General features: G+C 37.2%; 1 protein-coding gene across 1 annotated transcript in view; it reads left to right on the top strand.

Moving 5' to 3' along the window:
* LOC140244146 (E3 ubiquitin-protein ligase TRIP12-like) overlaps window positions 1-10,995 on the top strand; it is a 70,412-nt gene extending 59,417 nt beyond the window's left edge. The window contains exons 34-42 of the mRNA XM_072323775.1: window positions 17-115; window positions 543-657; window positions 1,067-1,221; window positions 1,901-2,065; window positions 2,872-3,036; window positions 3,663-3,776; window positions 5,298-5,392; window positions 6,060-6,163; window positions 6,542-10,995. Coding sequence (XP_072179876.1) covers window positions 17-115; window positions 543-657; window positions 1,067-1,221; window positions 1,901-2,065; window positions 2,872-3,036; window positions 3,663-3,776; window positions 5,298-5,392; window positions 6,060-6,163; window positions 6,542-6,738 — 1,209 coding nt within the window. The 3' untranslated portion in view covers window positions 6,739-10,995. The remainder of the gene's footprint in view (window positions 1-16; window positions 116-542; window positions 658-1,066; window positions 1,222-1,900; window positions 2,066-2,871; window positions 3,037-3,662; window positions 3,777-5,297; window positions 5,393-6,059; window positions 6,164-6,541) is intronic.
* The last annotated feature ends 6,541 nt before the right edge of the window (window positions 10,996-17,536 follow it).

Raw genomic sequence — 17,536 nt, 5'->3', positions numbered from 1 at the left:
CATCTTGACTTTGCAGAGAAGTGTGTCTCGAGGAGATCTACTTCGTCAGGCAGAGTCAGTGATGGAAGACTTGGCAAACTCTAGAGCAGTGCTAGAAATACAGTATGAGGATGAGGTAAGTCATATCATGTCCCCCTAGGACACAGCAGGGGTCTTGACTTTCCTGCCTACTCCTGTATGGCAGTGATTTGTCACACAGTGTATGTGTTCGGTGATGTAACAATACCAGTGTGTAGGAGTGATTGAAAACAGATACTTCTGTATCTGTGCTATGATAGAGATTAATAAGAGATTAGTTTACCCCATTATGATAAAAGGTTTAATTTCAATCTGGGTTAATTTTATGTGGTAGAGTTGTGTCTTTGATATTTTCTTTAAAGCCTACACTTAGTAAGACACGCCACTGTAGTACAGTGTAATTTAGTCATATAATGAGAACACCTTTGCATTAAAGCACAAAATGTATTTTCCCTACAGAGCTGTTGTCTGTATTATGTCTTTATGTTTTATCTGCTTGTGACACTTGATTCTTGTAACCACAGGTTGGGACTGGTCTTGGACCCACTCTAGAGTTCTATGCCCTTGTGTCCAGAGAACTTCAGAGAGCTGATCTGGAGCTATGGAGGGGAGAATCAGTCTTACTTCCAGACCCCAAAGGTGACCAATTGTATAATATGAGAAAAAATTAGGCAAAAGATCCTTTCCTGAGCATCTTTATGGTCATGTTTCTGAACCTAATAAGGTTTCTTGATAGCAAACAAGTGAAAAGCATGTTCAAAGTCAACTGCTTAGTAACAGTAGCCCAAGTACTCACTGTAGCAGTTGGAATAGTGTGATACAGCCACTGTTATTGTGAGGCAGTCACTGTTATTTATTATGTGATAAATTTGATTGCAAGTGCTGCTCTTCTGAAATAATGACATCATTGAAGTACAGATCTTTTATCTTATCAGGAGATCCAGCATCCTTTTGTTTTCAATTGAATAAATGTTTTGTTTGTCTATTTTGATAGATCAAGAACAGAAAGACTTGTTTGTTGACTGTATTGGTGTGTTTTGTCCATCAGGCAAACAAGCTGGTGTGAAGTACATCCATTCTCCTCATGGTCTCTTCCCATCCCCACTGGGCCGTAATGCCAGAGCCTCACTGGTGGCCAAAGTGAAGGCTAAATTCACTTTCATGGGACGCTTCATCGCTAAGGCTCTCATGGATTCCAGGATGGTTTGTGCTTTCAGTTATTTTCCTCTTTCTTTACTGAAACATGTCACAAGAAAATCTCCTAAGTCAGCCAACATTGAATTTGGCATCATAGAATTCTTTATTCTCTTAACCTTCCGATTAGGTATAATTTGTCTTACTCTTATTTCCATAAATCTGCCATGCAAGTTGTCACGAAGCCCGCCTCTAGACAAATGTAGCATGGAAGTTGATGCTGATTGTTGAAGATATTCTGTTTACAATCACTTTCATTGAGCTGTGGATCCTGATCTAATGTTAGATGCATTTAATGATAGCAATTGATTGACAAATTTCCCTGCAATGATGTAAATAAGCGCCAAATTAATCAGTGTTCAGTGGTAGCCCTTATAAAAAATCATGGGTGTGCATACTTCGGTAGGATCCAAGCCTACGACCTCCTGATAAGCGGACAGGCGTCTTATTCACTAGACCACCAAAGCTACAGCCCGACAGCCAGTGCTGGTTCCAATCCCCTCAGCATGCAGTTGGTACAGCATATCTATTCAAATTAATGAAATTTTTGCAACTTGACAACGCAGTGTAAGAATTTCATTAATTTGGGCAAGTAAAAGTTTCGCCAATTTTTGTTTTTATTTACCAACATGTGAGTAATGTCCCGTGTTCATTGTCTACCAAAGTTCTCCGGTCATTTTCTCCCCAGATTGACATTCCTCTCAGCCTACCTTTCTACAAGTGGCTCCTTGGTCAAGAGTCCAGTCTGACCTCATCTGACCTTCAATTCATTGACCGTACCCTGGCTCGTTCCTTCCAGCAGCTAGAAGAGCTTGGGCAGCAGAAGAAGAGACTTATAGAGGACACCTCACAGGTAGAAAAAAATAGGAGCACTGGTAGTGATAATGGTAGTGGTAGTGGTAGTGATGGTGGTGGTAGTAGTGATTGTGGGAGTGGTAGTGGTAGTGATGGTGGTGGTAGTAGTGATTGTGGTAGTGGTAGTGATGGTGGTGGTGGTAGTGATAGTGGTAGTTGTGGTGGTGGTGGTGGTGGTGGTGGTAGTAGGAAGGGTGGTGATGGTGATGGTGATGGTAGTAGTAGTGGTGATGGTGGTAGGGGTAGTGTTGGTGGTAGTGGTAGTGGTTATGATAGTATTAATGGAAGTAAATGGAAGGGATATGAAAGTGGAGGTTTTGAGGGGGAGATCCAAGGGACAAGAGGGAGGAGGAAAGAAAGGATTTACTCAAGGCTGAAATATTGATTGCCATTCTCACTTGTTTGCTCATAGATCATTGCCACATTACAGTAGAAATGGTACATGAAAAGAAACGTCTAAATTTCTGTGCTTTTTTATGACAATGTGTAGTGCTGCTAAGACTCCAGATGAATCCATCAAGAGACATGATTTTCTTCAAAATATGTACCTTCAACTTGCTGAATATAACCCATTGGAAAGTGTGTGAGAAATTTCCATGCCACCCATTACTCGGCCGTGATTTCTGTACAAATATTAGATGATTGTACTGTAGCTAGAAAAATTATTGCTAATGTTGGCATGGAAATAAAAGTCAGAGTATTTGACCTAAACCCCTAAGATCTACTTTGATTTGGTCTGATTGCAAAGATTGTTCTATAGACTGACTGAGATCTATTAAATTTGATTAAATCTGTTGTGACCAGACTCCAGCTAGTCTTCAGCTGGCCCTAGAGAGTCTGAGTATTGATGGTAGCCCTGTGGAAGAGCTAGGCCTGGATTTCACCCTCCCTGGCTACCCTAACATTGAACTCAAGAAAGGAGGCAAGGACATCAGTGTCACCATCCACAACCTGGATGACTATCTCAAGGTCAGTCACATCCTGTGGTCAGTCATACCCTGTGGTCAGTGTCCTTTCTCATCTGACCTTTAGAGGTCTGAAAATGGCTTCTTTCTCATAGTAAACTTGTGGCAGTCATTAGACTGTCTGCGTCCACATTGGACCCACATAGGTTCACCAGACATCTGAAAACTTCAACCTTAGTCGTTATAGAAAACTTGTAGGGCTTTGAACAGAAATTGAGCATTTAAAGCTTCATTGATCCATTGTGTGATAAAGCAGAAACAGCACTTAATTCAGAACATCATATTAGTAGGTTGAGAAGTTGTGTGTGTGTATATAAACATGAGCATAGGTTTGCGTTTTATTGTGTGGAAAGTCCAGACAACTCAAGCAAACCTTCAAAGATTAAAGATATATGTTGGTTAAGGATTAGCTGGAAAATAGCTTGTACCTGTCTGAGAAAGATGAAATTGGAAAATACCAGTCCCAATGCAAATGTGGGGATTGTGCAGCAGTTGGATACTTTTCAAATGCTTTGTCGTGATGTATGCCACCTGAAGCTAATTCATTTTAAAGTGAGATTTGCTTGTAATAGAGTGCCACTACATCATTCATTAGACTGTAAAATTTGTGTTACGTTTATGTCTGAACAGCTTGTAGTTCACTGGACTTTGGTTGAGGGTGTGTCTCGTCAGTTTGAGGCCCTCAAGGATGGTTTCCAGTCTGTCTTTCCTCTCTCCCATCTACAAAGCTTCTATGCTGAGGAGGTAAGTGTTCAGAGATTCATGTCTAGTTTACAACCAGGAGAGTTCACCAACATCGTTCCAAGAGGAAAGTACATTTTCAATAATATGCCTAAAGCTCTGATGTGTGTATGGACAGCAGCCATTGTTACAAAGACCACTGTTCCAGCTTTCTGGAAAATGTATGACCCTACGTGTTTAAAAGACTAGTAGTATTACTAAAATACCCCTATAACAGGACTCATGAATGCATCAAGTAGTGCTGTGTATGCTGTTCAGATATTTCCATATGATTGTAAAGTTTCCAATTACCTTGCAGTATCACTTTTTCATAACACCACCTTTTATCTTTCATGTATATTTTAATTGAAATGACTTCCATTGTGTGCAGTTGAGAAATGTCTAGTGCTTTAGTTAACAAGAATGTAGATGCCCAAAAGTGAATAAAGCAGTACAATTTAGGAAATGTAAAATTAAATTGTATGGATAGACCATTGCTGGGAGTATGTAATGCCTGACAAGCAGTCAGCTAATAATTCTGACAAGTGAAGTATATTTAGATGCATGCCATACATTCTGACAGACAGCTGGAGTTACTTAACCAGTTGAGGATGGGCTGATTTTGCTCAAACACACTTTTCCCATAGATGCCTGCTTGAGTATACTGTGGACTCTTCTTCAACGGGTTAATCACTGACAATGGGATGTCACAAATGCATACACTATTGAGTCATGTGAATGTTGCATGACGCAAATCTCACGTTTGAAGAGGCTACACCCCCGTAAATAATGCCAGTGTATATCTTGGCAATCAATGACTTAAAAACCAAAGATATAAAACATCTGTTTTTTGACCCTGGCCTTATCTAAGCATCAGTCATCGCCTCTGCGCCACGAGGGGGGGAGGGGGGGGGGGCACCACGAGAGAAGGAGATTGTTTGGTTTTGGCATGGGCTATGTAGCTCCATGGTGCGTGTGTGTGTACGTGTGTGTGTGTGTGAGTGTAGACATTCAGCGTATGCAGACAGAGCATGCCTGTACTGCAGCCCACCTCCCCAACTCATTCACGGCTTGTACTTTATCCCCAACAGTGAGCAGCACCGGCAAACTGGCAATGCTCTCCTTCTTATTCCTGTATTTTCGTTATTTACGGGTCAATTTTTTTCGTTCGAAATGTAAAATGGATGACCATAGAATTTCTCAATAGAACATAAAATTGAAAACTTTAGAAAGGATAGAGAAAATTGAGTTCACTTTGAATGGTGTGCCACAGGCAGATATCCTTATCATGCTCTTACGTAATACGACAGCTGCTGTAGTCATTAAACCCTGGCTTGGCCTCCAGGTTTGTCACGCCTGAGCAGAAAGTTAATTTGCAATGGACAAATACTTCGACTCCCAACTCTTAAACGAAGAATAGTTAGGGGGGTATAGCACCCCAGTTAGCTTCGTTGAAGTGGGGTCTCGCCTCAAACGAGGGATTGACGGCATGGGGTCTTATTGCTTTCAAGACTTGTGACTGACAAAGCCTTTTCTCCCACACAGTTGGATCAGCTGTTCTGTGGTAACAGCATAGAACCATGGGATATTAAGACACTGTTGGAGTGCTGTAGGCCTGACCATGGCTACACACACGACAGGTGAGTCTCGCCTCTATCTTTCCTTTTCTCTGTATTTGCCTTGTTCTGTGCCAGCAGAAATATTTGTCTTTCCTTAAAGCAGAGAAAGTGTAATACCCTATTCTCTGTCACTGTGTAATGCAGTAAAAGTGCAAATTTTCGCGCAAGTAATTTTTTGGGCGTGGTCCGGTAAGATGATTTTTGCAGATGGTCATGACAGTTGAGCAAAAACTTCAAACAGCTCACTGCTGCCATGGTGGCTATGAGTTTGAGCTGTCTTCATTATTAGGAAACCTTATTTGGGAAATGTGTGTAATGTCATGAACGTGACCAGCTTTCCATATAGATTGTGAAACAATTCTTAATTGAATTGCCACTCATGTCTACAAGTGATGATAAAAACATTAGCTGTACAGTGCACTCCTGTTATAACAAACCCAATTATAAAGAAATTCCTGTTACAATGAAGTGAAAATTCAGGCTGCAACAATATCTGCGCTATGTTTTTTATTGTGTATTTGTCCAGTTATAGCAAAATTTCGATAAAACAAAAGAAAACTGCCGGTCCTGAAGACTTTGGTAACAGGAGTCCACTGTATTCCGTATGTTACATTTAAAATGTTGAAAGTAAGTTAATGTGTGATCGCTTACTCTAACTTGTCTCCTTACACATCTGTCACGTTTTCAGTCGAGCCGTCAAGCTGCTGTTTGAGATTATGGCTTCCTATGACGACAGCCAGCAGAGAGAATTCCTCCAGTTTGTGACAGGAAGTCCCAAGCTGCCTGTTGGAGGTCAGTCCATACCTAGCAACACATTTAAAAGCTTTCAAATAATTATGGTACAATTATCCATGCACTAATTCTAGGTTTATTATGTAAAAGTCTACATTTTTAAATCAAAAGTTTGGAGTACTGTTTGATAGTATCTCTAAGAGTCCCCCAGTAAGTCAAAGGAATTGCCACTACACACAAAAGAACAAATAAAAGAGCAGTGTGTTGAACATGAGAATATCACTTTTGCATCTTTATTCCATCTTTATTCCATTTGCTTAAGACTCTAAATATCGAATGTCTATATAAGCTTTGCACTGCTCAGTGTTATAATTTTATTTAGAATGTGATAATTCTTATTCTAATCAGATTTCCCTCCATGTGTTCTTGATTTTAAAGGTTTCCGCTCCCTAAACCCTCCGCTGACCATCGTGCGCAAGATGTTTGAGGGGTCAGAGAACCCGGACAAATTTCTGCCGTCGGTGATGACCTGTGTCAATTACCTGAAGCTCCCTGACTATAGCACCAAAGATGTGATGATGGCTAAGCTATCGACAGCCATCAGAGAGGGGCAGCAGTCCTTCCATTTATCATAACAAAGGCCCCACCTACACCCTCCTCTCTCTCATCCTTTACCCCCATTCTCAAAGATATATTTATAGGACAATGTTTCATAAAATAGATAGGATATGTATTAAAGAGAAGGTGAAAAGATGTAAGTTTTGCATACTGTAGAATCTGACAGTTGTCAGCTGAGCACCATACACAGGAGTCTATTTCAGATGTACGTAAAACTTAAAACATGTAACTTACTAGTTTGTACACTCTGAAGCTTGTTCAAGATAGACTCCTTGATTGTGTCAAAGAATATTTACTGAGTGGTGACTCTCGCATAGGTAGTGTATGTATTGTAAAGTCTTATAGCTAAGGTAATAATAGCATTGGATGGCAAATAAAGATAAATCTGGCTATATCACAACTGAACAGAATATCAGATATGCCATGCATAAGCCCGTTATGCTACAGTATACAGAAATAGCAAGTATTGAATCATGCACTATTACTCACTGAATGATGAAATGGGCTAGAGCAGGAATGGCTTGTGAAGTTAATGGCAAGCAGTGTGTGATAGGAGTGACAGAAGCCATCCCACTGTGATTGGCTGCTTCAAGTGGGCGTGTCCATACACACACTTCTGATTGGTGGATGATACATACTTGAGACTCTTGCTAAAACAGTTGTATACCAGCTGTGTATCAAGTCTTTACCTGTATCTAAAATAACAATGGAAGTCAGTGGGAATAGGTGTAAAAGGACACTGTGTGACCTCATTTGATACCGTGTGTATGATAGGACCAGGTTTGACTCTTCTCAAGGTACTGTATGAATAGGTGGCACACTCATTGAGATGAAGATGTTATACTTTTAGAGCACAGTGCAAATATATTCTCAAAAATATGACTGTACAGATGACAGAAAATTTGAAGGAATACAGAAGAGATGATGTGACATTGGAAACAAAGAGGTGTCGGCAGCTTTCCATAATCCTACCAGGAACAAATGAACATGTTAGAGTGCTATTGGAAGAGGTATGAAAGTGACATGGCTAGAGTGTGTCAACCTGAGAGTCAGGATTCTGAAGGTCCTAATTCTGAATCCAGGTACTCCTTCACTACCAGAGAGAGATGAAAACGTGTCAGTAGAGGAAGAAGCCTTCTGGATGGTGAGTAATGTGCTCTGGGTAATGTTGCTTGTCTGTGTACTCCATGTGAATATTTTCATTTTGCCAAAGGGGTCCTGAAACTGGAGAAAATTGTACTAAGAGGTAAGTGTTACAGTCTGATGGCTGGAGCTGCACTTCGCATTAAACATGGTGTATTTAGTCTTCGTCAGACGTTGCAGAGAATTTTCTACAGGCATACCTGATCACAAATATTGTAGTCTACACTGAAAATATATGCCTACTCAAGCAAGTGAAAGCCATATATGCTACACATGTTAAGTTATCTAATGTGTAGTGTGGAGTTTTGTCACACTTTCTGTGTGGTGTCAAAAGCCTCCAGCAAGAGGCAAGTTGAAGCTATATACAGTACAGAAGCCATTTGTGACCATTGCACACCATGGATAGGTTTTTGATTTACTCTGAATGTGAAATACCGGTAAACTCTATTTCTGTGACCTTGAATGTGATGTATGTATTCCCAGGTTTGTTGATAGTTCAGAATATCAGGAGTCAACAGAAACTGAGCAAAGGATCATTGTACACTGCTGGAGAGAAAGTAAGGTGTGCATCCTATGTGTGGCAAATGAGTTATGTTTCATTTCAGGTCTACAGATGTATCTTTGTTCATGGTATTAAATTCCTTCATGGTATTAGAGTTGTAAATTTGATGGCAAAACTTGTTATACTTAAGATTTATTTCGATATTTTTGAGAGGAAAATTCAGCAAATTCTCCACTTTTCTTTACCTTATAAATGCACCTGTTTGTAAGGAATAGAAGGCAAAGGTGACAATAATTCATTCCTTTGAAATGTTTCACTTCAATACTTTTTATCCTTTAGATATATTTTGTTGATGTAGAAACCCAAATGAAGCTTGATGAGGATCTTTCTGTAATGCAATCATGATTGCAGCATCTCTGCGACTTTATTTGATCCTTTGAAGAAAATGACTTTAGTCAGCATATTGCAGGTTTCAGTTCATCTGGCATCAGATAATATTAGATGTAGCTTGAATACCTAGAGGTGTCTGGTGTGCACAATCTCTGGTAAAGTAAAGACTTTCGTTTCCAAAGGTCACTGTCAAGGTGTTGCCATTTGTACAATTCATGAAGATTGGATTGTTTGAAATTATAGACATGCACCAGTCTTTTCACTTCTGTTCACTTTTAATGTTATTTTCATTTGAGTATAATTCTATATGCCACTCTCTCTCTGAACAGTTTAAGAATACACACCTGCCCAAAGTGGCTTGGATTATTACACAGTGTGTATAAGTTTACCCTCTGATGTGCCATATGTTGTAACTCACTATGCTTTACACACGCATGTCTATGTATCTTCTTTCATGTGTGTTTGATACAGACATGACTTTTCTTAAGCGCGCTCAGATGGAGCCTTTATTGCGAAGGTATATTGACATTATACATTTACATAGTTTGCTAGGATCTTGCAAGGTTCAAGATGATCTTTATTGCTTAACTCCTTGGCTGGTTCCTCACATTGAATTCGATTGGAATATTGTCTGCAAATTGTAAATGAGCAATGCTGGTTATAGATAGCAAGAGCCAACATTTATATTTTCAGGCAAAGTAATGATGAAAAGAGACAAAAAATTGTGCTAACATGTTGTGGACACTGCTGACATGGAAGTGCTAATGATGTGAGGTGAATATGAGTCTGAATACTTGATTAACAAACAAGCATGTTCCTGTATGGAGGAGAATTGATATGGCCACATTTTATTCCAGTTGTCAAATTACATTGTAGTCTTGAGACAAGACTCAAGATTTAAGTAGAATTTGGCTACAAATTTACTGGCCTTCACCTATGTCCATGAGTAGAGTTGATTTTATAGTAAAGGCAAAGATGTCACACGAATGAAGAATCTGAGAGAAATCTCAGTCACTAAGAATTGTTCTTGTGAGCAACAAGGTGATTAAAGGTCAGGCACCATTCTGTGGGAGCTATGTACTGCCTTGTCTTTTGATTTGAATAAGGAGAGATTCTAGCTCTGGTTTACATCTAATGCATTGTTAGCTTGTTTTACAGTATGTAACTCTGAGCGTTTATTTTGCACATCACAGATGAGCTCTCAACTTCTTTCTAAATTTCCTGAGTAGGTTTCAGTATCTATGGAGTACCAAACTAACCAATATTCATGCATATGTTGTTATTGCATGTTCGCAAGTGAGCTATGGTATACTGCGTAATAGAGACAATATTGCAGTCGGACACTACACACAGTAGCCTATTAATTAAGACTCATGCCATGCAATGAATCAGAGTTCTTGTAGACATGTATTGTGTATGGTTGTGCAAGAGTTAGACATTATGACAGTGTTTTCATGGAGACCAGTCTCACGTATTAAAGTTAACTGTACAGTGCCAGCTTATGTCATTGCTCTCTGACACAAAGAATACTTAATGGAGAGAATGGTCAGAAAAATTACTGACCATGTCTAAATTACTTGAGAATATTTGCAACTACGTTAAAGTTTTGGCTAGCGGACATGTTTGGTTTTGGTTGTATTATTCTATTTATTATTTTCTTGATTTTGTGTGTGCCTGAGTTCAATTTGTTAAAATGGAAAATAAGTAAGATGTGAATAGAGGATGAAAATGAAAGCGATCTAAAAATATATCCCTGATAGCATAAACATTTGATTCATGAATGATGGACATTTGCATGTGATGACATGAAATATGTGAGCAGTGCCGCACACTGTGTCTCCAGAGCTGTCTCAATCCAGGTGTATCATAACTATCTCTCTGTCTGTGTATGTCTGACAAGGTTGTACACTATTCATATATAATGATCCAGTTATGTGTACATGTATGATTGTATATCAATATTTTTGGTTGTCATCTATTACATGAAGATCAAGTAAATCAAAAGAGAGCTGATGAGTGTTTATGGTGTGGTGTGATATTATCTTCAAATGATTTTTTTATGATGCTTTCCATTTATTGTAGTGCAACCAAAAAGAAAAAAAAAACCGAATTTTGTTCTTTTTTGTTTCTTTCTCCTTTAACTCTTTTCTTAAGTATGTATGAGTTCAATGATGATGCTGTGTAGACTCTAAGAATAAACAAGAGAAAATGCACTTCATGGGTTCAATAAAAAAAAGAGAAAAATATTGATGGTGTCAATTTGTGATTGTTATGGACTTGGGTTTTAGTCTGACAGTTTTTTACAAACTCGATTTCAAGTGCACATTTTTCAACTGATGTATATTTGTTTTAGTAGCTTAGTAAGTTCAAATTGTTAATCATCCTTATTGCCCTTAGTACTGTAAAACGAGGAATGTTCGCATGCATTTTAATTTCGCGAATTTCGCGAACGCCAAGATTAGCGACATTAAAATGCACGCAAAATTTCTTGTCTACACTATATGCATTGAACGCCAGTGGCAATTCGCGAAAATTTCATGCCACGAAAGAGGCCGTCGGCTCCAATTCACGAAAATTTTGTGCCGCGAATAAATCATGTTTTACAGTATCATCTAAAACATCATCACAATTACGTATCACCATTATGATTATTTGCCGGATCATTTCTTGTGCTTTTATGGGCAAGTCTACCCAAGCATATACATGTACATGCACCTTGGAAGAGAGAAAAATGGTTTGCTGTTTCAGTGTTATTTTTCACATAGAGTAAACCTCGTGTAAGTTGACATACATATTGTACATGGGACTGGAGAGAATCTGTTGACTTCTGACAAATGTCTAATAGTGCACAACTTTCACACATACGCTCTTACCCTTCAGTTACCTTTGGTTATAGTAGGCTTGCTAAGGGCGAAAAAAGGGGCGATCGCTGCATTTTATAGTACAAATGTCTTACTTGGCACAGATGTTCACTAGGGCAAATGAAAAATTTTCATCTAAAGAGACAATCTGTATCTATGCAAATGAGCCTTAATTTGCATAATTTATGCAACACACATATAAAAATTATTAAGAAATATATGTGCATCCAGTAGAAATACCTAATTTGGTAGAAGCATTCTATAGAGTATGTGGAAACAATTCCTGTAAAGATTTATTGCATACCTATGTAAATAAACATAAGATTTGCATAATTATGCAAGTTAGATGCAAATTGATTTGTAAACAATTAAAACCCCCTTAAATCTCTTCCTATAGATATATCTTACCCGTTGTAAACACTCTATGATACAAAATGAGAAAAGAATTTGAATAATTGAACTATCATTACCACCTGATTTACATAATTACTAAAGAAAGTAAATTAAAAACATTATTTTTTTAAGTTTTTCCTCACAGTCTAAGAACTGCATTTTATGATAAAACTACCAAAGTAGTATGCATATCCTTTAGTCAAAAGGAAATGGTTTGTAATATCAAAACGCTATTTCTCTATGCAAATACCACCTAATTAGCATATTACGCATATTAATACCCGAATGTACCAGATGTCAGTGGTCAAGGTCGACTTAACAAATTGTATCAGTTTATGAGATAACTCAGACTGGATTAAGCAAATTTCACCAAACTTGGTCCAAAGCTGACGTATGATGGGGCAATTAATTAAGCAGGTTTTAAGTAAAATCGGCAAAGAGGTCAAAGGTCAAAAAGTTCAGGGTAAATGCTCAAAATTTCATTATTTCCCCCATATCTATGCAATGTCTGAAGGTAATTTCTTGAAACTTAGTGACTGCATACATACTACCAAAGTAAGATTCTCCAGAGAGTTTTAGATCAAGAGATCAAAGGTCAAAGGTCAGGTGAAAATGTTAAAATTTCACTTTTTTTCTCCGTATCTCGCAAATGGTTCAAGGTATCTTTGGAACTTGGTACTGGCAGGAATATTCTAGGGATTTAGGGGTCATTTGTCAAAAGTCAGGGGTCAAAGATCAAGGTCATTTGGGCCCTTAAAATTTCACTATTTCCCTCATATTTATGCAACGCTTGTAGGATTTTTCATGAAACTTGATATACATGTATTAGCTATACCTAGTGGAGATTCTCAGGGAATTTTCCTGGCAAAAGCTCAAAGCTCTAATGAAAGTGCTATATTTCACTTTTCCTAGTGAATCAAGGTATCATGAAACTTAGTACATATTTGTGCATGTTCTACCTGACAGTGATTCCCTTGTTGATTATCGAAAAAATGTTAAGCCCTCCCCCTAAAGTGTTTTTATTTCCTCTTGATAAGTAGGAAAGGACATGGCATTAAGTGACATAGTCTAGTCATCACTGTCATTGCATTTAGTATATGGGTCGCATGACAGTTAATCTTGATGCACGCAATAACCTCTGACATTCTTACCTTTTACACTTTTAACTGTATTTTTTTTTTAATCTCTGACGTCTTAACACAAAACCAGTTAACATAATTATTTTTTTTTTCAAAAGCTTCAAGATCATGTAGGTCATGATCATCTATACAGGTATTAGCTGGTATGTGGTGGAATATAATATTTGTAGGACCGCCAGGGAGTTACATTATCCCAAGGGGAAACAATCACAACCAGGAAGAATATGACATTTACGATCCTTGCAAACAGTAGCATGTGACAATCTCTTGATAAATCACATCCTAGTAATTGTAGAGGCCATCTAATATACTCTTTTATGGTTATGAACATCATTATTTTCCTTTGATTTATTGTTGAAATTGACTGATTTTAAGTCAGAGACTAAGATTATTTGACTTAAAGTATAACATCTCCTATATTGTTCACATGACAATTGTTGCATACAGATAAATTTCCTAGAACAGTTTCCATGCCATAGCAGCTCGTAGTGTACTGAGGCCAGAGGGATTTTTTTTTTTCCAGAAACAAACTTTGTTTCTAACTCAAGCTTGTGTGCAGATACCCTTGCATCCACATAGTTTGCACAAGTTTATAATCAGTTTGATGCAAAAAGCCTCTTATTCGCTGGGTTGCCTGCAAAATATAATTGAAATCAGAATTCACACTTTCACTATGCTAGGGTTATTTCGTAATCATTTTCTGACCATGACCTCAGTTGTGTACTGTTTGAAGGAAAAAAAAAGTTCCTTTTGTAAGCAATATTGTTCCGATTTTCATGACATCAGTGCTATTCCTATGTAGGACCTACTGTTATATTTATAGTTATAATCATATCTAAAGAGTGTCACTATCGAGTGCTATTTTTCCCAACCTGCAAAGTATTTATGCAATGAGGGAATATTGATAGTAAAATGATTTTAAAGATCAATATGTTTCGAAACTTTACGTCTTGTATACTTATTTACATAATTTATGCATAAAATGCCTGGGTTAATTAAATGATATGGAAACAATTCAAGCAACAGAAGAGTGTTGTTGAGAGAATATTGTCTTATTCTATTAGCCTTGAGGATATCAAATTCAACCGATTTAAGACATTGTCACATGATTGCTTTTTGTTCGTTCTGATTATCTATGTATAGGTATTAATATGCATATTTTGCAAATAACAGGTTGTTTGCATAGAGACAGTTTGTCTCATTTGATGAATCATTTGCTTTTGACCCAAGGAACATCCATCCCAGGTTCAAACTTTGTACTTTGAGATCTAGTGTTTAATAGATTAGAAATTCAAATAACTTGCATGATTATGCAAAATTTTATGTTAATTTACATAGGTATGAAATAAATTTTTGCAGGAATGTTCCCAAATACTCTACAGAATACTTCTACCAAATTAGGTATTTCTGCTGAATGCACATATATTTTTTGATCATTTTTATATGTATTTTTGCATAAATTATGCAAATTAAGGCTTATTTGCATAGATACAGATTGTCTCTTTACCTGAAAATTTTTCATTTGCCCTAGGGAACATCTGTGCCAAGTAGGACATTTGTACTAAAAAATGCAGCGTTTACCCCCTTAGCAAGTCTACTATTATTGATAAACACATAAGTCATTATGACAGTAGAATGATACGACTTGGAATAAACAGAAGGGCAAGTTCAGCCACAAATCTTTTGAATCAATTCATGTATTCACAGGCTGAAATATATGATCAGCCACATTGACATCCTCTTCTAATATCATAGTCATACCAATATGTTGAACTGGAGAAAGGGAAAAACATCAATCTGGGAGTGTGTTATTTGACTTGGATTCAAACTGACATCAATGTTGCTGTGCTTTTTTCCTGTTCGTCGAGGGAAAACAGACCGACAACGTCAAGACCCGATAAAGTATTAGACACATTCAGAATTTAGCAATTTTATCGTGTTTTCATTCTTTCCTTCTTATGAGAGTATTGTGTGAGGGTGTTGTGAGAGTATTGAAATTACATTTTAGTGACTCATTAAACTGAACGATTACCCAAAAGATACTCATTTGGCAACAGATTCTTTGGATTGCATCAAGGTTACCTTGGGTACAGTAATTGTTTTTAGAGATGCCAAGATAAAAATGCATTCCGTGTACCAAATTTGCATTATAAGGTAGAAATACAGTATACATGTACATTGTGGAAATGCATGGAAAATTCATGCATGCTTGTCAAAAAAAAAAAAAAAAAAAAAAAAAGACAACACACTCGTATTAAAGAAACCAATGAGTTTTGGTGCGACTTACTTTTCTCTGACCATGTCCAGGAGCATGAGACACACACACTGACACAATCACACACGCACACACACACATACACACACACACACACTGACACAATCACACACACACACACACACACACACACACTGACACACACACACACACACACACACACACACACACACACTCACACTGACACAATCACACACATGGAGTATCTGCATGCAACATGTTCATTCATGGGTGTAGGTTGACACCAGAGATTTAAAACACAATTTGCTAATGATTAATCAGTCTTATCATGTATTTCATTGTTATTCTTTAAGAGACAATAACACAGGATTTCTCCAGTAGTGAACAAGAGATTGTGTCTACATAGGAAAATTGTTGACTTGTGAATAGTAACTTGCAAACAGATTTTCATGAGAAACAAGCAGAAAATCAGGGTTTTATTATTACATCGACTTGTATGATTTGTAGACTTATGCGAGGTTATGATACATGTACTCTGTATATATGACAGGGCTGTGTAAATGTATTCTGTGTCTGTGCCAAATACTGGCATAATATTTATTACCTCCACATTCAGTGGTGTTTACAATGTAATTCATTTTTGTTGAGATATGATATGATTTGAAATCTCAACCTTGGGACACAAGTGAACATGAGATTCAAATAAGGCAGAAATATCACATACTTTTTCTTTTTATATAATTTATTGTTATAAGCTTCATAGAGCACCATTGAAGCATTTACAATGTACAAAACATTTTTCCTCATATTGTAATCACAACAATGAAAGTTGGAGACCATCACTTTGCTCTAGAATTTACAATCTATCAAAGGTAGTAGCATGACCATTCCTTTATACAGAAAATAGATGCTCTCTTTCAAAAACTGCGGAAATATTGCATATTGTAATCAAATAAATCAGAAAGACCAGCATCGAACAGTCTTAGTACGTGTGAAACAATATCCATGAACACAGCGAGTCTTGATGCAATAAACAGTGGAATCACTTCTGCTCCTCGATAGAATACTTCCCTAACCTTGTGTACAGCTCATGAACATGTTTTCTCTGAATTATACCATATGGCCAGAACTATGAACTCTTTGTATAAGCCTATTAGGGTATGGAGAAGAAGTAACAAGTTTTATTTGGGAATACTGCCTGTTAACCATTTCTTGCTGTCTCAGTTTCAGTTAAACACACATACACCTGTACACACGTTATCTATGTGCAGTTACTAAACAAGTACGTAAAGCAACTAGGTGATATACTGTATATCACCTGCTTGTATTAGACAAAAGATAATTCTCCAAACATGCTACATTGAACATAGATGGATATCTTATACTCAATAGAAAGACAGGAACTCTAAACTTGTGTTGTAAAGCCATCCTTCTCAAATGGCTTGAATACAAATAACCCCAGAACTCCTGTTTGTATTATGCACAGACCTGTATTTAATAAAACTCTGACTTGCAAACACTGCTACAATCTGACAAGCAAAACTAACCACTTCAATACTATTTCAAGTGTAGTTTTTCTTTATTTTTCCTGAAAATCAACACTTCAGTCATACATACAAGAACATGCTACAATGCAATTTCTCTGCATAGGAGAAAAATATATTGTAAAACAAGAAATATTTGCAGCATGAAATTTTCATGAATTGGAGCCCATGGCCATTTTTTTGCGGCATAAAATTTTCATGAATTATCACTTGCATTCAGTGTATATAGTGCAGACAAGAACTTTTATGTGAATTTTAATTTTGGAAAATCATGGCTCTCGTGAAATTCATGCCATTAAAATGCACATGCACTTTTTTTTGTTTTGTTTTTTGTTTTTGTTTTACAGTCAACTATTACTGCAACATGGCTGGAAGAACAGGAGTATATCAAATTTCAATGTGCCTGGGTATACAAAAAATAGTTCATCATAAATCTTCTGCCAGAAAATTACAATGTCTGTCACAAACAACTTGACAATGCACATTGCTTTTAAAATATATATTTAAAATTTTTCCTATATACAGCTCTCACTGCAAGATGTAATTTCCACTGAATACGTGCTAAAAATGAAAACAATATCTTGAAGTCTGTTCAACATGTCTCGCA

The sequence above is a fragment of the Diadema setosum genome, chromosome 21, assembly GCF_964275005.1.
Source record: "Diadema setosum chromosome 21, eeDiaSeto1, whole genome shotgun sequence".
Taxonomy (NCBI): Eukaryota; Metazoa; Echinodermata; class Echinoidea; order Diadematoida; family Diadematidae; genus Diadema; species Diadema setosum.
This window is presented reverse-complemented; position numbering and strand designations above follow the sequence as displayed.